Below are 21,868 nucleotides of genomic sequence, written 5' to 3'. Positions count from 1 at the left end.
TCTGTATTTAGTTATAAAACATACTACAACAAACCATTGTCTGTATTTAGTAACAAGACATACTACAACAAACCATTGTCTGTATTTAGTTAACCAAGACATACTACAACCAAACCATTGTCTGTATTTAGTGTAAACAAGACATACTACAACCAAACCATTGTCTGTATTTCTGTATTTAGTTAACCAAGACATACTACAACCAAACCATTGTCTGTATTTAGTGTAAACAAGACATACTACAACCAAACCATTGTCTGTATTTAGTGTAAACAAGACATACTACAACCAAACCATTGTCTGTATTTAGTGTAAACAAGACATACTAACAACCAAACCATTGTCTGTATTTAGTGTAAACAAGACATACTACAACCAAACCATTGTCTGTATTTAGTGTAAACAAGACATACTACAACCAAACCATTGTCTGTATTTAGTGTAAACAAGACATACTACAACCAAACCATTGTCTGTATTTAGTGTAAACAAGACATACTACAACCAAACCATTGTCTGTATTTAGTGTAAACAAGACATACTACAACTAAACCATTGTCTGTATTTAGTGTAAACAAGACATACTACAACCAAACCATTGTCTGTATTTAGTGTAAACAAGACATACTACAACCAAACCATTGTCTGTATTTAGTGTAACCAAGACATACTACAACTAAACCATTGTCTGTATTTAGTGTAACCAAACATACTACAACCAAACCATTGTCTGTATTTAGTGTAACCAAGACATACTACAACTAAACCATTGTCTGTATTTAGTGTAAACAAGACATACTACAACTAAACCATTGTCTGTATTTAGTGTAAACAAGACATACTACAACTAAACCATTGTCTGTATTTAGTGTAACCAAGATATACTACAACCAAACCATTGTCTGTATTTAGTGTAACCAAGACATACTACAACCAAACCATTGTCTGTATTTAGTGTAAACAAGACATACTACAACCAAACCATTGTCTGTATTTAGTGTAAACAAGACATACTACAACTAAACCATTGTCTGTATTTAGTGTAACCAAGACATACTACAACTAAACCATTGTCTGTATTTAGTGTAACCAAGACATACTACAACCAAACCATTGTCTGTATTTAGTGTAACCAAGACATACTACAACCAAACCATTGTCTGTATTTAGTGTAACCAAGACATACTACAACCAAACCATTGTCTGTATTTAGTGTAAACAAGACATACTACAACCAAACCATTGTCTGTATTTAGTGTAACCAAGACATACTACAACCAAACCATTGTCTGTATTTAGTGTAAACAAGACATACTACAACTAAACCATTGTCTGTATTTAGTGTAACCAAGACATACTACAACCAAACCATTGTCTGTATTTAGTGTAACCAAGACATACTACAACCAAACCATTGTCTGTATTTAGTGTAACCAAGACATACTACAACAAACCATTGTCTGTATTTAGTGTAACAAACATACTACAACTAAACCATTGTCTGTATTTAGTGTAACCAAGACATACTACAACCAAACCATTGTCTGTATTTAGTGTAACCAAGACATACTACAACCAAACCATTGTCTGTATTTAGTGTAACCAAGACATACTACAACCAAACCATTGTCTGTATTTAGTGTAACAAGACATACTACAACTAAACCATTGTCTGTATTTAGTGTAAACAAGACATACTACAACCAAACCATTGTCTGTATTTAGTGTAACCAAGACATACTACAACCAAACCATTGTCTGTATTTAGTGTAACCAAGACATACTACAACTAAACCATTGTCTGTATTTAGTGTAACCAAGACATACTACAACCAAACCATTGTCTGTATTTAGTGTAATCAAGACATACTACAACCAAACCATTGTCTGTATTTAGTGTAACAAGACATACTACAACTAAACCATTGTCTGTATTTAGTGTAACAAGACATACTACAACCAAACCATTGTCTGTATTTAGTGTAACCAAGACATACTACAACCAAACCATTGTCTGTATTTAGTGTAAACAAGACATACTACAACCAAACCATTGTCTGTATTTAGTGTAAACAAGACATACTACAACCAAACCATTGTCTGTATTTAGTGTAACCAAGACATACTACAACTAAACCATTGTCTGTATTTAGTGTAAACAAGACATACTACAACCAAACCATTGTCTGTATTTAGTGTAACCAAGACATACTACAACCAAACCATTGTCTGTATTTAGTGTAACCAAGACATACTACAACTAAACCATTGTCTGTATTTAGTGTAACCAAGACATACTACAACCAAACCATTGTCTGTATTTAGTGTAACCAAGACATACTACAACTAAACCATTGTCTGTATTTAGTGTAACCAAGACATACTACAACCAAACCATTGTCTGTATTTAGTGTAACCAAGACATACTACAACCAAACCATTGTCTGTATTTAGTGTAACCAAGACATACTACAACCAAACCATTGTCTGTATTTAGTGTAACCAAGACATACTACAACCAAACCATTGTCTGTATTTAGTGTAACCAAGACATACTACAACTAAACCATTGTCTGTATTTAGTGTAACCAAGACATACTACAACCAAACCATTGTCTGTATTTAGTATAACCAAGACATACCATTGTCTGTATTTAGTGTAAACAAGACATACTACAACCAAACCATTGTCTGTATTTAGTATAACCAAGACATACTACAACTAAACCAGTGTCTGTATTTAGTGTAACCAAGACATACTACAACCAAACCATTGTAATTGGGATTAAGTTTCACGTATTTCAATGGCGATGAGAAATTACAGAAATAAACTCTTTCTGTCACGTATAGGGTAGAAACTGTACGACTGTAAATAGCGGGATTCAATTTCCTTGAAAACGTTATAAGAAAAGAATATGTGAATACAAACACGAATAAAATCTTCATCTCAGTTTTCCGAAATGAAAAACAGTTATCTAGAAAGAATTGTACATGTATATAATGAAAGCATAAATTTTGCCCGGATATCAGTAGTCCATCCTTGATACTCCAAAGGTTACTAGCACTGTCGTTATAACCACCCCTGAAATATGTCATTGTAAAACTGAAGGCAGTTCAGGAGGGAAAAATGACCAATTACAGGCCTGCAGATGCTTCCTTCGGATATTACAAAGACAGTGAAGAATAACTTCAAAGCCACACAGTCAACTACAGTGCACCGTTATTCAATTATGTTGATGTTATCAATATACCAAATTACATACCCATCTGTTGTCGCACACAGAGCGTTATGCTATGACCTATTCAGGGTGGACATGACGAGAATGATAGCAACCCCTGGATTATCGAGGATATCAACAGTGCAGTTTGTTACAAAAAAGGGAAATTAGAGATATGGAGTTTTATCTTTTCAACTTACAAAAATCATAAAAATTATTTTGTTGATACATAGATCACGTTAGACACGACTGCCGCGATACTGGATTTCTAAACAAATATGATGGCGACCTAAACTACACAACAACCCAGAACAACCAGCTCTTCCATGGCTGGATCAGTGTCCATGACAACGGTCACGAGTATGTATCACGATATTCCCAATACAATTCCTGTCACGTTCTTCAGTCTGTACATTCAAATAGTAAATTTGTAAACATTGAAACTCTTTATAAGTTCATGTCTACCAAATGCTATTCTTAAGAAAAACGACGACAATTTGCCACACTCTATTGCTCTCCCAAAGTTTGGTTGTTGAAAATAATTTACTGAAAAACTTATTTAATATTATCACATTATCATTTGTATTGATGGATATTTATCTTAATATACAAAAACAATCTATGCAAATAACTTAGACAAATATAAGGATGAAATAAATTGATTAATAACTACCCGATAAGACACAGAAACGTCAATATGGTACGCAGCAGTTGAAATATTCTCTGATTTTTAATACACATTTGCAATTCTTTTCATCATTATTTTGCTCTGTTTCCAGAGATCGGATTTTCGATTTTGAAGTTTGTGAGTACGTGTTAAGTGAAACAAGTGTATAATTAAACACCATTCGTTGTAAAAGCCAGAAATAATAAAATGAATAATTATCAATTTACAACTGACTTGTTTGTTTTCCTTATGAGTATCCTTGATACTCCAGGGGTTACTATCACTGTCATTATATCACTGAATCCCCACGAAATATGTCATAGTAAAACTGAAGGCTCTGTGTGAGACATTAGATGGTTCACTGTGTGATTTTGAAATTGGACGTCGCTATCTTCAATATCATCAATGAGAGTCTGTGCAGTCCTGTGATATTTGGTCAGTTATCCTCCTGAACCGTTTTCAGTTTTGTTATGACATATTCCAGGGGTGGATATATAGATAGTAACAGAAACCACTGGATTAGCGATGATGCCTTTTGATTAAACATTTGTCTTAATGAGCAGAAATTTCGAACAGAACGTATCGTTATTTTTCTACAACTTCATAATATTGAAAGCAAGGGAGTTAATATTCGAAGTTGTCTTAAGATAGGTCTGTCGGTTCATAATTTATTAATATTCCTTTATATTGATCTTACGCTTTGGTACATTTCCTTATGACTCTCATAATGAAAGCGTTTAATTGTTGGTATTACTTTTGAATCCTAACTTTAATTTTTTTTTTCGATTAGTATATAAAACGTACTTCCTTTGATGAAACGCATATTATGTTTGATTAATATGATATCGATGCATCTCTCAAACAAACCGATCGAACAAAACGGCTTTGGAAAAACAACGAAGTAGTCTACTGTAAACGCGGATATTTTCGCGAGTGCTTCATTTCGCGATTTTCATACATAAAACTTTCACGGTGTTGTTATTTTAGCGATAGACATACCTCCATCCTTTTAACAACAAAGTATATACATACATTTTTGTATACAAAATATTACGTTCGGGGGAAATTTCCGCGATCAAGCGACCTTCGCGTAATTAGCGAAAATGTTCCCCTCACTTCCACGTTTACAGTATTGTGTCATACGAAGCGGAAACATTTCGATGAATCAGCAAGTAATGCAAAATGTTTGTATCTTTCGAGTAAACAGATAGAGTTTGACAAGAGATGGAATTGCGGATAGTAGTGTGCATGTTCATTTGGATATTTCACGTATATGGATGGTTAAATTATTTCACAAGAGGAGGCAGACATGAAGCTCATACATCCAGCAACGCAAGATTGATATATTGTATATTCTCGCAAGATTAATATATTGTATATTCTCGCAAGATTGATATATTGTATATTCTCGCAAGATTGATATATTGGATATTCTCACAAGATTAATATATTGTATATTCTCGCAAGGATTGGTATATTGTATATTCTCGCAAGATTGATATATTGTATATTCTCGCAAGGATTGGTATATTGTATATTCTCGCAAGATTGATATATTGTATATTCTCGCAAGATTGATATATTGTATATTCTCGCAAGATTAATATATTGGATATTCTCGCAAGATTAATATATTGTATATTCTCGCAAAATTGATATATTGGATATTCTCGCAAAATTAATATATTGTATATTCTCGCAAGATTGATATATTGTATATTCTCGCAAGATTGATATATTGTATATTCTCGCAAGATCAATATATTGTATATTCTCGCAAGATTAATATATTGTATATTCTCGCAAGATTGATATATTGCATATTCTCGCAAGATTGATATATTGTATATTCTCGCAAGATTGATATATTGTATATTCTCGCAAGATCAATATATTGTATATTCTCGCAAGATTGATATATTGGATATTCTCGCAAGATTAATATATTGTATATTCTCGCAAGATTGATATATTGGATATTCTCGCAAGATTGATATATTGTATATTCTCGCAAGATTGATATATTGTATATTCTCGCAAGATTAATATATTGTATATTCTCGCAAGATTGATATATTGTTTATTCTCGCAAGGATTGGTATATTGTATATTCTCGCAAGATTGATATATTGTATATTCTCGCAAGATCAATATATTGTATATTCTCGCAAGATTAATATATTGTATATTCTCGCAAGATTGATAGATTGTATATTCTCGCAAGATTGATATATTGTATATTCTCGCAAGATACATATATATTTGTTCTTGCAGTTCATACAACTCCCGATCCTTAAAGAAGCTCATTCTTCAGAGTTAAGGAACACAGGCATTGGTAAAAACGTAGGAGGACCAAGGACATCAGCTTTACAGCCTGTCCATGCTATCTCAGGATAACAATGGCGCTTTTGCTGGAAAGGGGAGCCGACATTCTGGAATGCGCTTCAGATAAGTTTATTTTCAATCAGTTGGATAATTGAATATATAAACACATATTAACATGTAAACTCACTCACTATTATTCACCAATATTATCAATGTCAGTATCAGTAGTTGTTATTTATCTTTTCTTAAATTGATAATATAAATTCCAATAACTTTTATTTTTAACATTTATGTTGAATCACTACGAAAAGTGTGCATTATAGATATAGATACAGCAGATTTCCACAAACACACAAAGACAGAGGATGCAGGTATTGAGGAGTACGCAAAAAAGTATACAAGCAGTTTTTTCATACTTTTGGGAATATTTTTACAAAATTAAAACCAATTTCTAACGACAAAATACGCATATTTTCACAAATTTCAAGCCAAATCATCATGATTTTATCATTTTAACACAACTAAAGTTAACATCTGTATCGACATGACTGTATTACAGTGCAAGACGAAATTCTTAAAGCAATCTTCTGAACTTTACTTGTATAAGTTAATATTATATGAATTTAGCAACCAAACACTGATGACGTCCTAAAAGTCACCTGTCGTGGGTTTCGACAATACGGCATACTTTTTTTCTACAATGCCATAACATATGTATACTTGTATTAGATTGCATATAGAGAAAGTCTCCGAAAATGCACACTGATATCCCCAGGGCACATTCTGCATGTATATGTTGTACAAGATGTGCCACTTCTGCTTCAAGCAGCAATAGGCTTATAATTAGGTTAACTACCTCACAGGAAATTATCCTTTGACATAATGTGGTTTTAAATCAGGAAATGAAATAAATCAATACATTTTCACTCGTTATATTGAGTGTTCCACCATGATTAGGCATTTCGTTAACAATTAATACTGATTAAATATATATTCAATTGCCGTAAATACAAGATAAATGATTTATCATACATAAATAAATAATGTATCACTAACACGCTTCTGTAGTTGATCAATTTCCAGTAACCGTATATATGTATTTATTTTACTATGATTTACGGATGGCTTTGAAAGAAAATAAGTCTTATTGTTTCATTTGATTCTTAAAATTGAAAATGTTCTCAAAATGGCTTTGATAAAACCAATAAGTCATTTCAATAAACAAATTACTGTCGTATCGTCTAGAATAAAAATCCACTCTCCTTTCTGGTTATTATCCAACATAATGCATACTTTGCATATTACAATATGTGCACCCAGATCTGGCTTTTCGATTTCCATCTCGTTGTATTCTGAAATGCACGAGACTCTGCTCTTCACGGTGGCATGGTCTCGTGGACTTCTTCTGATTGTTTTGTTGTTGTTGTTGTTGTTGTTTTTCTTTTGTTAACTTACTGAATTTGCGACCTGCAATTTGGTCCTATTTGTACTGCAAATTGCAATGTATATATTTTCCGTAATGACAAGGAAAATATATTCAACAAAATGTTCAGCAAGAATATGTCCACAATTCAGATCGCAAATTAACTCAGCAATTTTCATTTGACAGGATGATTTACTTTGAAAAAAAATAATGTGTTTAAATTTCATTTTTAAAGCATCGTTAAGTGTTTTTCTGCAGCATTATCAGAACCCTTGATGTTTAAAGATTTCTCAAAGCATTGCCGTGCCTCTGGGATATTCCCAACAAGCTTCAAACAATAGCCAAGCCAGTTGTAATATACATGCGGAACGTTCGTAATACCAATGTATTTTTCTACTAATTGGCTGAATTCTTTTACTAAGTTCTCTATATTCTCACCCAACTTATGTTTACTAAAAATTCGTAGTAAGCGAGAGTATACAAACGGGTTACAAGTGATGCGACCCATCCTCACAGCTTCCAATTCACGCTGAATGACATCTGGAACAATGTGGAATTCATTCCATGTAATATCTAAAGGGAGTGCCATGAACTTGCAGGATTTTTCTGCACGTGAAAGCGCTTTGTTACAGGCAGATAACTCGTAGGCTCGATCATTCTGATGATTTTCCTTCCAACCTGAAGGTGACCATCTTGTATCCAGATCAATGACGTGACCAGCGCTGTCAGTAAGCTCCTCGATAATAGCAATACACTCTTGGGGTTCCTCTTGGAAAAGGCATAAAGTCGCCTTCTTCAGTTTGGCAGACGAAACATCAGCATTTTGTCCTTCTTTTAATAATTCTTTGATACGGTCGATATCGGTGGAACGTTTGTCTCCGACGTTTGTTATATATTTGCACTGGTGACAAGCCATCAGTAAGGAAAGATATGCCTTCAATACTCTCTTGATGTTTTCATCCAATAAGGGGCTCGACCGTTCGTCTAACTTCTGTAGTATTATCTTGAATACATCCAGATCAAATGGAGTCGATGACTTCACAGCATGTTCGAACAGCCGACGCATTTCAATGTCTGAAATAAAAAAAAATCAGAAATGAATGCGAGACGGTAAAACGTTGACTCACAAACAAATAGACCACTTTAAAAGTATTTCCGGAAAAGGCATAACTTATGTATCTTACAATACAAGATTTACTTTGTGCGTGACTTTGGTGACTTTGAAAATCGAATATGAAGAGACTTTGTCCAGGGCCCAATTTCATGAATCCTCCTTAAAAAGTAATCATTTAACTGAAAATTCTCCATAGGAAAGCATTACATACACATTGCCATGGGGTTAGAGTTCAAAGTTGAGTTTGAAAGTTTCCCTGTCAGATGTAGAACAAAAAACATTTCGTATTGACTGATTAAGGAAACGGTTACCGATAAGATGAAATAGCAACTATAAATTTTAGCAAGTTTTCCGTTCTATTAATTAAAAAACGCTTTATATTATGCACATATTCCAACGATGGACAAAAGTTAGTTGACATCATAAGTGAAGCTACAAAAGAATCAGATAAGTTACTTATTTATAAATGCACGTTCCAGTAAATCTAGCCATTTCAGTACTCACATGTGTGGAAAACTTCTTGAAAGAAAGCAAAATCCAGTCTTCGCTCCTCTTCGTGATCTCTGATGCACATTTGAGGGAATGACGATGCAATGTCGTGAAAATGATCAGCGTGCTGACAAAACGGTTCCAGCCGTAGAAAGTATTCATTTCCTGTTTGCTCTATAGTTTGGAGAAAATTAAGGAGATTTACCTGGTAAATAGGTGTCATATTCATAAATAAGTCGTAACGTTTGACGAAGAAGTTTGGACACGAACGATTTCTTGTCACCTCTATGAGCTTAGCCAAGAGCAACTTCATACACCTAGTGACATTCAACTCAATCCATGTATCTTGTGGGTAATCCTGTAAAATCCAGAACAGGCAGTGCTTCACTACCGTATCGGTGAGATATGGTTTCAGAGATTGGGGAACTTTTTGCTCCAGAATGGTCAGCCAGTAGCCGTAGATATTAATCTGTGTTTGATTTAGAGACCTCATGAGCTCCATCTCGGGAACGGCAAATGACAGCATGAATACCATTTCGTTGTCCTGTACATCGTCAGACGGTACAACGAAGCATCCCTTTCTCACCATTTTATTTATGATGTCCTGCGGAGGCCATCCACTCCTGCGAGGCCTCTGTACCATACTGAAGGACGTCGGTGGCCATGTCGAGCAGGGCAAACACATTACCAAGGATTCGCCATCGGCTCCGTTCTGGATGCCGGCTACAGTGTCTCCTGGAATCAGCCCGAGCTCCTCGTTATTTCCTTGCAGAAGGAGTTGGTGTGACAAGAACCAGTCTTCCCCTTCCTGTTTACACACAGAAAAGATGGGCATTTTACGAGGTAAACCATACGTTAACAGTTTCAGTCTATAATATATTGCCCTCCCAGTTACCTCCGACAGGGAAAAAGAGTTTGGGCGTTGTGAATCATACATGGTACTCAAAACTACCAACTTTTCGAGTGTTTTGAAATAGATTGTTCTTCCAAATTTGGTTCTGAATCCTTCTCCTCCTGGGCCACATTCTTGTATTTCCGTTCCCTCGATGAGTTTCCGTTGGTTTTCCCGCGCCTCCCGAAATTTATACCTCAGGTCAAATTCTCGCCTAGACCCGAACTCTTTGCCCAGAATCAGGGAGATTGCCAACGGTACTATAATATTTGTTCCGTCATTCACATCGCGACCTTGACCGTTCTCCTCGTGGCCCTCGCCTATCTCTCCACTCGACATCCTAGAGTCATTGTTGCCCTGTTAAAGAAATAAGAAAATACGTTAAGCTATCAACAACAAAAAGCACTGCCTGCTAGTCCGATAAACCTGCCTATATTACAAGGTCATTTTTCATATTACATATACATATTATTAGGGGGAAGTCTTATAATAAAGCAGATTAAGCGGGTTTAGGGGTGTAGAGATCGTAAGTGATCGGAACCCCTGGAGTATCGAGGATGCCCTTGCTAATACTGATTAACTGGGTGATCGGGTGTTGTAGTGGTTAAGCCACTCACCTTTCACCAAGTCGGCCAGGGTTCGATCCCTGACACGGACGTGAAAAGGTCGGGGGTGACCTACCCGGTCATGTGGGTTTTCCCCGAGCACTCCAGTTTCCTTCCCACGCCATCGAGAGTGATTTATGTAAATTGTATGACTTGTTTCGCAATCGATGTAAAATAAATAAAGTTTATATTTAGTACTGTTTTGGAATATTTCCCAATAAAAATAATCTTCGACGCAAGCGTGTAATAAAATTGAGCGATACAAGTTTCTGATACAAGATACTGAATAGTGAAAGGAGATCAATGGATTTCGAAACTGAAAGTGACTTTGATTATTGTGATTGGTGTTTAAAGGTTTAAGTTAGAATTTCTGTATAATAAGGAGTGTTTTCTTATAACATTAAACATATCAATGCAGAATATTTATCATATCACGTTGGTCTTTCACAATAAAACTATATATGATACATGTATACATTTTTCTACTTAGGCGAACGCGCCTTTTTGATATAACCTAGAATCTTAACATTTCAATTTCAGTTTAAAACAGCATGTTTTACTAATGATACACCATAGAAATATTTTGCTAATTTAACGGTAAAAACACACAAAGAAATTAGAAATCCTTCCAACTTTAACTTCATACACATCTAAAAATAGATATAGCAATATCCCAGCATCAATATCATGACATTATATTTGCCTGTATATCTTTAAATTGGACATATATTCCATGGAACATATCTGTATACTGAAGAAACATTATTTACAAACCCGGGTACACATGTCCAAGTGGCAGGTCCGGCAGACCCTTCAGCCAAATCAGACGTGTCCTACTCTTCTGAATAGCCAATATATATATCATATGACGTGTTCTGTTTGGAAAACCCCTACTGAGGTCAACCAATCGTGACCTGGTGACCCTCGCCACAAATACTACGTTACACTCCATGGAATGTACTGATGTAACCAGAGGTATTGTCTAGTGAAAATGCTTGACCACTGGTCAGTATACATACATGCACCACCATTACGTATACCATCGTACCATTTATTAATTAGTATTAAATTATTTTACACGTTTCTGTTACCCTTTGAATGGACATGTACTGTTTGAGTCTGTGGCACATCACCGTCAAATAAGTTCTGTGACATAAATAATTTATATTCGAATTTAAATGTGTTTCATAGTTAAAATAATTGTACTCTTAATTGATCTTCCTATAATAAAACTGAAATTTAAATCTTCATTGATCTTACTATACGGATCAGAGAACTGTATCGGAATTTATACCTCATGGTATATATTTAATGTGTTTCACCGGAGATTTAGATTCTATGACTAATTTATAACCAATATTGATAGTATGGCTAATGGACGGAGCCCTCTGACTGACATGCCTCACACTTATTTTATTTTCGTTTTATGAAAATGTTATTTCGTTTTAGAAAATAAAATAGTATTTCGTTTTATCGAAATAATATTTCATTTTATTCATTTATAATATAGTTTTAACGAAGTGTTATTTCGTTTTATCGAAATATCATTTCGTTTTATCGAAATACTATTTCGTTTTATCGAAATACTATTTCGTTTTGTATTTGGTTTAAACGAACCAATAGGAAGGTATTGTTACATAACCATTTTAGTATAATCCATTTTGCATCATACAGATATACATATATTTTCATTTCACGGTTAGGCGGTCCTAAATATTCCAGTTAGTTACTATCAATCTCGTAAAAAAGTGAAGGAATTTCAGGAGAAAACTGACCAATCACAAGCCTACAAGCCTACTTCGTTTGAAGATTATGTAGAGCGCGACACCCAACTTCAAAGTCATAGTCAACCACAGTGTACCGTTATTCATTTTTTAATATACATGTATATGTGCGTCAAAGCATCGATCTACCTGTCTCATCTACTGTCTTACACAGAGCATTCAGTTTCACTCACGATGGAGAATTTGGTTTTCATGAAAGTTAGCTCCCCTTGGTCATAATTTTAACGACATTAGTAATAATAACTGTTAGCTGTTTTTCCCCATCTTTAATGCTAGCCAACGTTTAATCATGTGGAAAGGAGTTCTGAAGTAAAATACTCTAACGTAAAGGAAATATTGTCGGCATGTGTTTAGCTGCTAGCAGAAATATTGTCGGCATGCATTTAGCTGCTACCAGAAATATTGTCGGCATGTGTTTAACCGCTACCAGAAATATTGTCGGCATGTGTTTAGCTGCTAGCAGAAATATTGTCGGCATGTGTTTAGCTGCTAGCAGAAATAGTGTCGGCATGTGTTTAGCTGCTACCAGAAATATTGTCGGCGTGTGTTTAGCTGCTACCAGAAATATTGTCGGCGTGTGTTTAGCTGCTAGCAGAAATATTGTCGGCATGTGTTTAGCTGCTACCAGAAATATTGTCGTCATGTGTTTAACTGCTACCAGAAATATTGTCGGCATGTGTTTAGCTGCTAGCAGAAATATTGTCGGCATGTGTTTAGCTGCTACCAGAAATATTGTCGGCATGTATTTAACTGCTACCAGAAATATTGTCGGCATGTGTTTAGCTGCTACCAAAAAAATAAGGATAAAGAGAGAAACAAAGCACCAAACAGTCACTATAATGGTGTTCGAAGTCCGGTTAAAATCGGAACAAGGAAGTTAAAACCAATCAATCAGGCAATCAATGAATACAACGTAACCATAACAAGTTTAATAAAACAGCCTGTCCTGGTTTTTATTGACTCGACATTGATCATACTTTAAGTATATCCCCTTAACCTGTCAATATAAAAAAGTCTAATTATATCGGCAAATTGGATAGCACGAAGTCATGAAAATTTGTTAAGATTCTTTCGTAGGGAATCTTATGCATTGACCTGCGTATATACTAGTGGTATTTTGCGTGCATATACATCACTTGTTTGGTGTAGTTGTACAGAATTAAGTTGATCAACAATGAGTATGCATAATGGCTAACATTTGGTATTACTGACTCGACCTCAACATAAAGCATGCCAACTAGAGGAATGAAAAGTAACACAGACTATATAAAACAGCCGAAGCAAAACTTCTTGTCAAAGACGACAAGGAATTTACAACATCACAGGACATAGACAATTTACAAAACTAGCAATCCGTATATAAAATAACAATTCTCCCAAAGACACATTTAATGTACACGCCAACTTTACTTAATTTACATTTAATATAAAGTAAGCCTATAACGACTGTTACTACCTGAGAAGGAATACTCAAACCAATATCCAACCTTACAACCAACAACACTAATGATATATATCCTAGGCCTGACTAACCAGAAACCACTTCAAAACTGCTCGACATGCTATCATCATAGGTATTCAACTCGTCTGACAATATGCAATCTATTGACATATATTGTCAGACGAGTTTAATACCTATGGCTATCATCACTTACCTCAAGATAAATTCTTTTAAAATAATATGTTACAAAGCAACAGAATATGCAGGAAAAACTGTGACGACAGCGGTACTGAAGAACAAATAACATAATATAGATAAAGGGCATTACAATAGGTCCGACTGAAAAAATTCTTCGACAGAAACCCCCTCTATTAATCCAACACGTAACAGGATGCACTAATGAAGCAAAATACCTAAAGAAATGCATTGCCCTAATTGCTTTGGTCGCACAGAAGGCGTTTGGTATCATACTTCAGTAGTCCTATACTCCACGCCCTGGAGAGTATAGGTAACAAGAAGCATTCCTTGGATAAATCAGAATATATTGCTCTACTCACTAAAAATTAGCTGGGCTAAGTAACTAAGAACAAATACGCTAATAGAGTGGTGGATTACTCGACATACAAAACTTCTCATTCTGACCTAAACAGGGAAAAAACAACTGAAAAGCTGAAAAAACAGTGAAGGAACCATGCCCCATGACATATCTTGTCAACTGTGAGGAAATAAATCATATTTGAAGCAAAACAGCATTCTCTCTGGCGGGGACTGGCATTTATTCCAAAACATCATCGACCTCACAATGCGAAAGTATATATTACATACATGTATTATTTTGGGGATGGCGAACGGTTTCTAAAAGATTTATATGATGACAAAGTTTGTTAAGCAAAGTTCAACATCTTTCAAACTAAACAACAAATTCGACTGTGGTTGCATTCCTTGAAATCCCTCCAATCGGTTGAAATACATACATTAACTACGACTCTGTCCAATTCAGCCAATCACATGATGTCTATTCAAAAGCAAGAGAAAATATGACGTCAGACACACACTCAAAGTCCTATTTCTGACAATCTTCTAAACTCCTAGGGTTACTAGTATATCTATCCATGGACTATGTTATGGCATAACGAAAACTTTTTGTGTACCAACTTGTGGATTTAGATGAGACATGGTAGTTTGACACTTTGATGTCCATCAAATCAAATGGAATCGTTTCATCGGAAAACGATAAATATATATCGGCGTTGATGTTGGGTGTCGCTCCTCTGTAATCATCATACGATATCTCAATAGGCCTGTGATTAGTCAGTGGTTCAAATTTTGTCAAGACATAGTCATAGTTGTCAATCATTATCAGCCTTTTCAGAAACCCTTTCTGATACGTATTATTACACGGGTTTTTTTGTACGTTACAGGCCGAAACGACTTATAACAATATGTTAATACAGTCAAACCTCGATGATTCGAACTTCGATGAATTGAATTTCTCGCTGTATCGATTTTTATGTTTGGTCCCGAATTTTTTTCACTATATAACATTACTAACTAACCCATGTATGAATCGAAGTTTTATGAATCAAAGTTCTCGATGTATCGAACTTTTTTCATGGACCATTTGTTATAGAATCATAGGTAACTGACACTCGATGATTCGAATAAAAATTTACCTGTACAGATCAGGTGTTCGCCCACACCCCGCGGCATGCTGTCACACCTAGCTGTCTCGTGACGGCCCTTCGCCGGACAATAGGGATTATGACAGCTTGTGTTGCTTGCTTGATATCATCAAGATAATTAATATCACTAATCAGGCCGCTACCCGGTGCTTTGTTTTTACAAGCTGCGTTATTAAATCGTTAGTACAGCAAAGATACGGTTAGTCGTTTTTGATGTTCGCCGCCGATCTCTAAATTAAGTGTGAAGGATACATGGCAGATGAGTGACCTTATACACTTATCCTTTGTCTGGGAAGTTGTTCCTGTTATTTGCAAATTATGTGGTAAAACGGTAACTGATATAGTAGTACATTTTCTGATAGAATGCCATATTCTGTTTGCTGAGAGGGATCTAATCCTGGAGATCATTGTTAATTTTCTTCATGTTAATGACTATGTTACATTTACGAACATGAGTGAAACTGATCAAACAAAATTTATCCTTGGCAGGCGATCACAAGATATCGATTTGTCAGACGAAAACTGGACAGAAATGATGAAATACATCTCAAAATTGATACCTAAAATGTATGCAAAAATTGATGAATATTTATAAAAGACAGTGACGAATCTAAGAAACAACTAGAATATGAACAATAAGTAAACCAGACATAACGTAGCAACGTTGCTCGAACTTGTAAATATTAACGTTCAAGTATTTCACATGAACTGATTCTACACTGCATTTTTTTCTATGTTCCTTGCTGTTGTAATCTCATAAAAATGAGGAAATAAAGAATATCTGTATCTGTATCTATCATTGGTAGCGGTTTGTAGAATTTACGGAACGGTAAAAAGCGAGCCACATTATTAGTAACTCATACTCAAAACTGTTACATTGCACAACTTTGGCATAAATATTGGAGCAAATCTATCATTCTAAATCGAAGTATTTTGTAGGTGTTGTAGCGCTTTCGGTTCCTCCTTTTGAGTTTCGTTTTTACAACGTGTTTTCGTTTTTATATTCATTCCGTAATATTACCCATCGCTTAAATAGTCACCAAACAAACACTTGTACATGGGTTAGGCCTAGTACACGTAAGTCTTGTTTATAATATACGTATGTATTGCTAACGATAGCAATACATGTGTGATTAATTGCATACTTCGTTTTTATTTTGTTTTGCTTGTGGTAAATACAATGATTATAAAGTTTACGGAACGGAGACGACATGTACACAACTAGTACGCTGATCACCATACCTGAACATGTTTAAATTCTAATTCATATTTACCGCACATTGGGTGTATAGCCAAGTTGTCAATTATACATCCAAATTATACAATATATGATAATATCATTATAAAAAATAAAATACATAGTAAAATATGTTACAAATTATATAATATAGTTTATATAAAATATAACATATCTCCTGTAAGAATATATTAACTTCTAAAGAAAAGCTTATAAAATATTTCCTTTAATATAAAAATAACTTGTGCAAAACGTAAGTTTTCAAGGTAACCATGATATCAAATCCAAATATTGCTCTTCATCCATTCCTGAACTAAGGAGAAAAAACTGACCAATCACAGAGACCGACTTTGTAAGTAAGCGTAATACACTATGATTTGATTAGTTTTATGTTCATCAAAGGACCAAATTAGTTGTCACACACAGAATCTTTAATTGTGTTACGACATATTCCAGGGTGGATGTAACGAAAGTGATAATAACCCATGGAATATCGAAGATGGCACAACGCATGGTCAGGAAGCCCCACGACTCAGGTTGATCAACCAAAATTTGGAAAGGTAACATCATGTTTAATAACTTTGAATTAACGTATACAGCCATGTTCATATGTATGCATTAATATAGTTGCAACAATATTGATATTTCTACGATAATAAATTAAAGAAAGCGTTTCATATTTCTTTGGTTGTTCTCGTATTTAATGCCAAAACTCACAGTTGGATAGTTAACTATCAAACAGTTCAACTGTTTCATTGGATAGTGAAACTATCCATCTGGTGTACACATGCATGACGTCATATATTTATTGTAATTGTCGATCAGTATTTATGTTGGTGGTAGAGTATACTCTAAATATAAAATCTTTCAGTTTTCACTAAACCCTGAGTAATGAGTCAGCAGCAAACAGAATGACCATTTCGTAGGATTCGTCAAGCATCAAACTTAATATGAAAAAATGGCTTAAACACATGATTTTAATGCATAGGGTTATTCTGCCTATTCACTATGATACATTGGTATATATAACATACATGTGAAAAATATTTTAAGGATATCTAAAACAGAAACAGTTTAAAACTATGAAGGAATCTTAAATTTGCTTTATAAGTTGCACAGTTGTATAGAAAATTACGAATGATTTGGCATAAAACACACATAGTATTAGTATATCATATATACATATTGTTGCTTATCGATCCGAATAATCAAATCTTCAGTTAGACAAACCATTTCTTTATTATTCGAATATTTTCAGTAATCAAGAGTCCGTCATCATTCATAGAAAATAGTAAGTGATGCATGTATTATTCATTTAGTATATATATTCCCAATTATATTATAAGAGATTTATCAAAAAACAAAATCATAGAACATAGGCAATGAAATAGATTTTGCGAAGCGTATTTAGAGTTGTTTGGTAAGTGGTATAATATTTAGTGACCCTTTAACATGATAATGATATACCGATATAACTATATTCCTAAACAAAACAGGCGCACTATAATAAAAGTTAACTACAAATTATAGATTTACAATTCAACATATAATTATTAAAACATCTTACAATGTATGAATTCTCGCCATGTCCCAAGTAATACTGGGCATGCTCAGATAATCTAATATGGTCTCCATTTGCAAAAAAATAGGTTGTATAGAAGGTTGATTTCTTTCTGATATGCACAATATCGATAATCCTGCGTACAGTAAGTAAAATGCTTATTCGTGTAGAAAGAAAACTAAAATCTAGAAGAATGCTCATTTGCCTAGACCATATATATAGTCACGGCTTAATGCATTAGCTACACCTAATCATATCTACTAGAAAATATATTCTCACTTGCAATTATACTTTTGTAACGTGCTCCTCCTTTTGCAGATTATATACAACAAATTTAACTGGTACAGCATTGTATGTACAATTATCATTATAAAAGTACCATACAAAGGAAAAGATTTTATTACAATACAGTAATTGTAATAAAAACATTTCTTTTTATATTTGTAAGTCAATATTGTTTTGATTTCAGTTGCCAGATTATTGGCAGTGAAAGTGAAAACAATAAGTACAGTATAATGAATTTTCCCTTTTCTTTTCTTTTGTTATAGTTGCATATCAATGGTATTCCCAATATATACATTTAGTATCCCTTAGGATTATTTTTATTATTATTAGAATTGTTTTGTCACCAAGTGAGTAAAGATTGGAGGAGTAACAAATAGTCCATTTATTATCGAACTAGTCACAAAATTTATCCAAAATCATCTTATCTATTCCATTATTTGTTCCCTGCGGTCAGTATTGGTTTCGAGACCACCCCTCCAACACGTAATACCGGATGTGGCATCTATTTATTTAAATGCACTGTTATACCAATGTTACTGACGATGGTACTGCGACACATCAGTAACTTACTGTTAGCTATATCTAACACCAAATATTACACGAAAAAGATATTACTTGATGTTCATTTTGTTCATTTCTACATTGAATACCTAGGGAATGGTTTATTCACATGATGTGATTTTAAAATCCAAATGGCTATTTATTTCCGTCGCAATGCATTATGGGTAAGTATGGGCCACTAGTAACAATGGAGTCAGTCGTGTTCACTTGTGGTAAGCGTGCACAGAAAAAAAGCTATTTTAGATAAAGGGTATTTCCGTGTTACTATATATATATCAACATTCTATTAATAAATCCCCTGTAATACTATATTACTATTTATAATCACAGGGAATTCCTGTACATACATTCTATAATTAGAATTATTCTTGGTGTGAACTCGAAGTTATCTTTATTTCAAGATATAATTATAAAGAAACAAAATTTTCAAGCTTGAAATTCTTTAATTAAATTCGATAAATATAGAAAAGCATATTACCCAAACAGTAGTTTGTTTGTGTGTCTATACTGACTACAGTGAAGTAACATACATGTACATGAATTATGTAATGTGTACATGTCATACATATTAAAGTGACCAATAAATAATTACATCAAACCTACATGACACGTGACAGATTTTCACAGGTCATGTGATATATATTTTTTCTCCAAGTGATGTTTCGTCGGTTATATCTAACGGGTCGTGAAAGACAAATTTAAATGTGTAAATAACTTCTAAATTTTACACAGCTTTTAAATGTTTTCCTTCTCATATGTTCTTTTAGTGATCCTTTATCATACTAGCTAGAATTCTTTATTTTGTACAATTCTATATCTTAACTAATTAGATGATAGGGAGAATTGTAATAACTTGTGATTATTTACTTCAGGTTCGACTCAAATCATTTAAACATGATTGATCAAATGTAAGATTTCTATATAAGACTATAATTCTTGTGTCACGAAATTTTGAAACGAATACTGCAAAACACAAAAATAATTGCTGCACAATAAGAGAGAACATGCTTGACAAAAGATTTCTATTTAATACCATATATCTTGTGGCACCAAATTTCGGTAAATAACTGCTGTACATGTATACTATAAGAGTTATATCAATGAATTCAGTAATGAACGCTAAGCAGGTCATCAAATTGGAAAGCACTGCGTTCAATAAAGTGAAATGAAAATGTTATGTTAAATCTTGTATACAGAATCCTCCACTGGAGACTTATTTGTTTTATAAAACGGAATAAAAATGGCTCAGCATACTAATGCATAGCATCAATTGTACCAGATATAGTAGCTTGATGATCAATTATCGTGCTTTATCAAATATACATTTATTTATCTTTTATTTCTTCTATTTCATTACAAGCATAATATACGTATTAATAGTCACTACTGATAATCTATACTGGCCAGTTTACTGACAATCACGCAGAAGTAATAGTTACCCTCACTGCGCCATAGTATAAACTGGATTTTCCTTGAATCTCCACCAGTCCATTTCCAAGAACCAGTCTATTTTAATCAACAACAGTATTCTTATATTTTTGCATTAATATATCACGTGTAACGTCGTCATCGATGCGCGCACTGCATCTTGGGAGAATTTCCTATCGTTTTATTTAAAATTTGTGAATGTAAGTAGATATATATTTAACAGCTTTATATAGTCATTTAAGCTTTCCTTTTAAATTAAATTTGTGACATGAAGAAAGCAAATAGTGCGACATGGGAAAACAAAGTCTCTATCTCAACGAGACTTCTCGTTGCGGGCGAGATTTAGATGATCTCAAAAACAATTCTCAAAACGGAACCAATGAAAACTACCAATAATTAAGAAGAGGCAACTCTCATAAAAGATTTGTGATACTAGAAGCGTTAGTCTAATATACATAATTTTGTTGAAAGAATATATAAAGTATGATTAAGAGCATATTTCAAAATGTAGGGAAAGTAGTATAGTTTCAAAATTTTATCATTACAGATCTTATTATTATTATTTTCAAATACAGTGTACATTGAACTAGTCTGCAATAAACACAAAAATTGTTATTTCATTCAATCAATAAATGTCCCTGAAAGATTATGATGTAATTGAATAAAAATACAGCAACCTGTTTTTGTTATGCAGTAATTAATTCCAGAAAAACAACTTAAATTTAAACCTAAGACAGACTTATTACTGTATATCTATTTGTTTGAACAATAACATTTCTCAGACAAAGAAACATATAAAACATATGAATTAGGTAATGATCGTGTCCCACTGTGATGCAATATGTTATAATACATATTCAAATATTTAAAAGTAATGTTTGGATAAAGGAAGATTTAGTATTTTCATTAGTTTTGTTTTTGTAGTATTGTTGATGAAACTTACTACATTAATGACGCCCCTCGATTCGAAAGATTCATGGGAATTCATATTGTCGATCCTTCCGCCATATTCAACCACGTGGACTAAACCAAATACCGGGTCTGTTCGTCTTTGGGAGGGGGGGGGGGGGATTGACGAAAATTCTTATTAAATCATATTTTGTATGTAATGCATGAAAACTACATTTGATTTCCTTATCATCCAGACGTTGGTTGA

General features: G+C 33.9%; 1 protein-coding gene and 1 long non-coding RNA gene across 6 annotated transcripts; one reads left to right on the top strand and one right to left on the bottom strand.

The window, feature by feature from the left end:
• Nucleotides 1-2,785: 2,785 nt before the first annotated feature.
• LOC138316167 (uncharacterized) lies at nucleotides 2,786-4,114 on the top strand. The gene is made up of 2 exons (XR_011207600.1): nucleotides 2,786-3,578; nucleotides 3,998-4,114. It is a non-coding gene; the product is annotated as an uncharacterized lncRNA (long non-coding RNA).
• Nucleotides 4,115-6,323: 2,209 nt separating this feature from the next.
• On the bottom strand, nucleotides 6,324-21,774 carry LOC138316166 (uncharacterized). 5 transcript variants are annotated; one of them, XM_069257720.1, is made up of 3 exons: nucleotides 21,656-21,774; nucleotides 9,252-10,485; nucleotides 6,324-8,707 (listed from the first exon to the last, which is right to left on the bottom strand). In XM_069257720.1, the coding sequence occupies exons 1-3, from the start codon at nucleotides 21,698-21,700 to the stop codon at nucleotides 7,863-7,865; spliced, it is 2,124 nt and encodes a 707-aa protein (XP_069113821.1). In that variant the 5' UTR covers nucleotides 21,701-21,774; the 3' UTR covers nucleotides 6,324-7,862. The 5 variants fall into 5 exon arrangements, with proteins under 5 accessions (XP_069113821.1, XP_069113823.1, XP_069113824.1 ...); XM_069257722.1 differs by lacking the exon at nucleotides 21,656-21,774 and adding an exon at nucleotides 20,724-21,145; XM_069257723.1 differs by lacking the exon at nucleotides 21,656-21,774 and adding an exon at nucleotides 18,445-18,464.
• Between the last annotated feature and the right edge of the window lie 94 nt (nucleotides 21,775-21,868).

Source organism: Argopecten irradians, chromosome 2, assembly GCF_041381155.1.
Source record: "Argopecten irradians isolate NY chromosome 2, Ai_NY, whole genome shotgun sequence".
Taxonomy (NCBI): Eukaryota; Metazoa; Mollusca; class Bivalvia; order Pectinida; family Pectinidae; genus Argopecten; species Argopecten irradians.
Note: the sequence above shows the minus strand (reverse complement) of the source record. Positions and strands in the feature narration are given on the sequence as shown.

Excerpts from the sequence above, each read along its gene's own strand:
- LOC138316166 (XM_069257720.1), bottom strand. The coding sequence starts at position 21,700 with ATGAATTCCCATGAATCTTTCGAATCGAGGGGCGTCATTAATGTA. Across the intron at positions 10,486-21,655 it reads CGAGGGGCGTCATTAATGTA|GGCAACAATGACTCTAGGAT; the intron begins GTAAGTTTCATC and ends TTTCTTTAACAG. Across the intron at positions 8,708-9,251 it reads TCAAGAAGTTTTCCACACAT|ACATTGAAATGCGTCGGCTG; the intron begins GTGAGTACTGAA and ends TTTTTATTTCAG.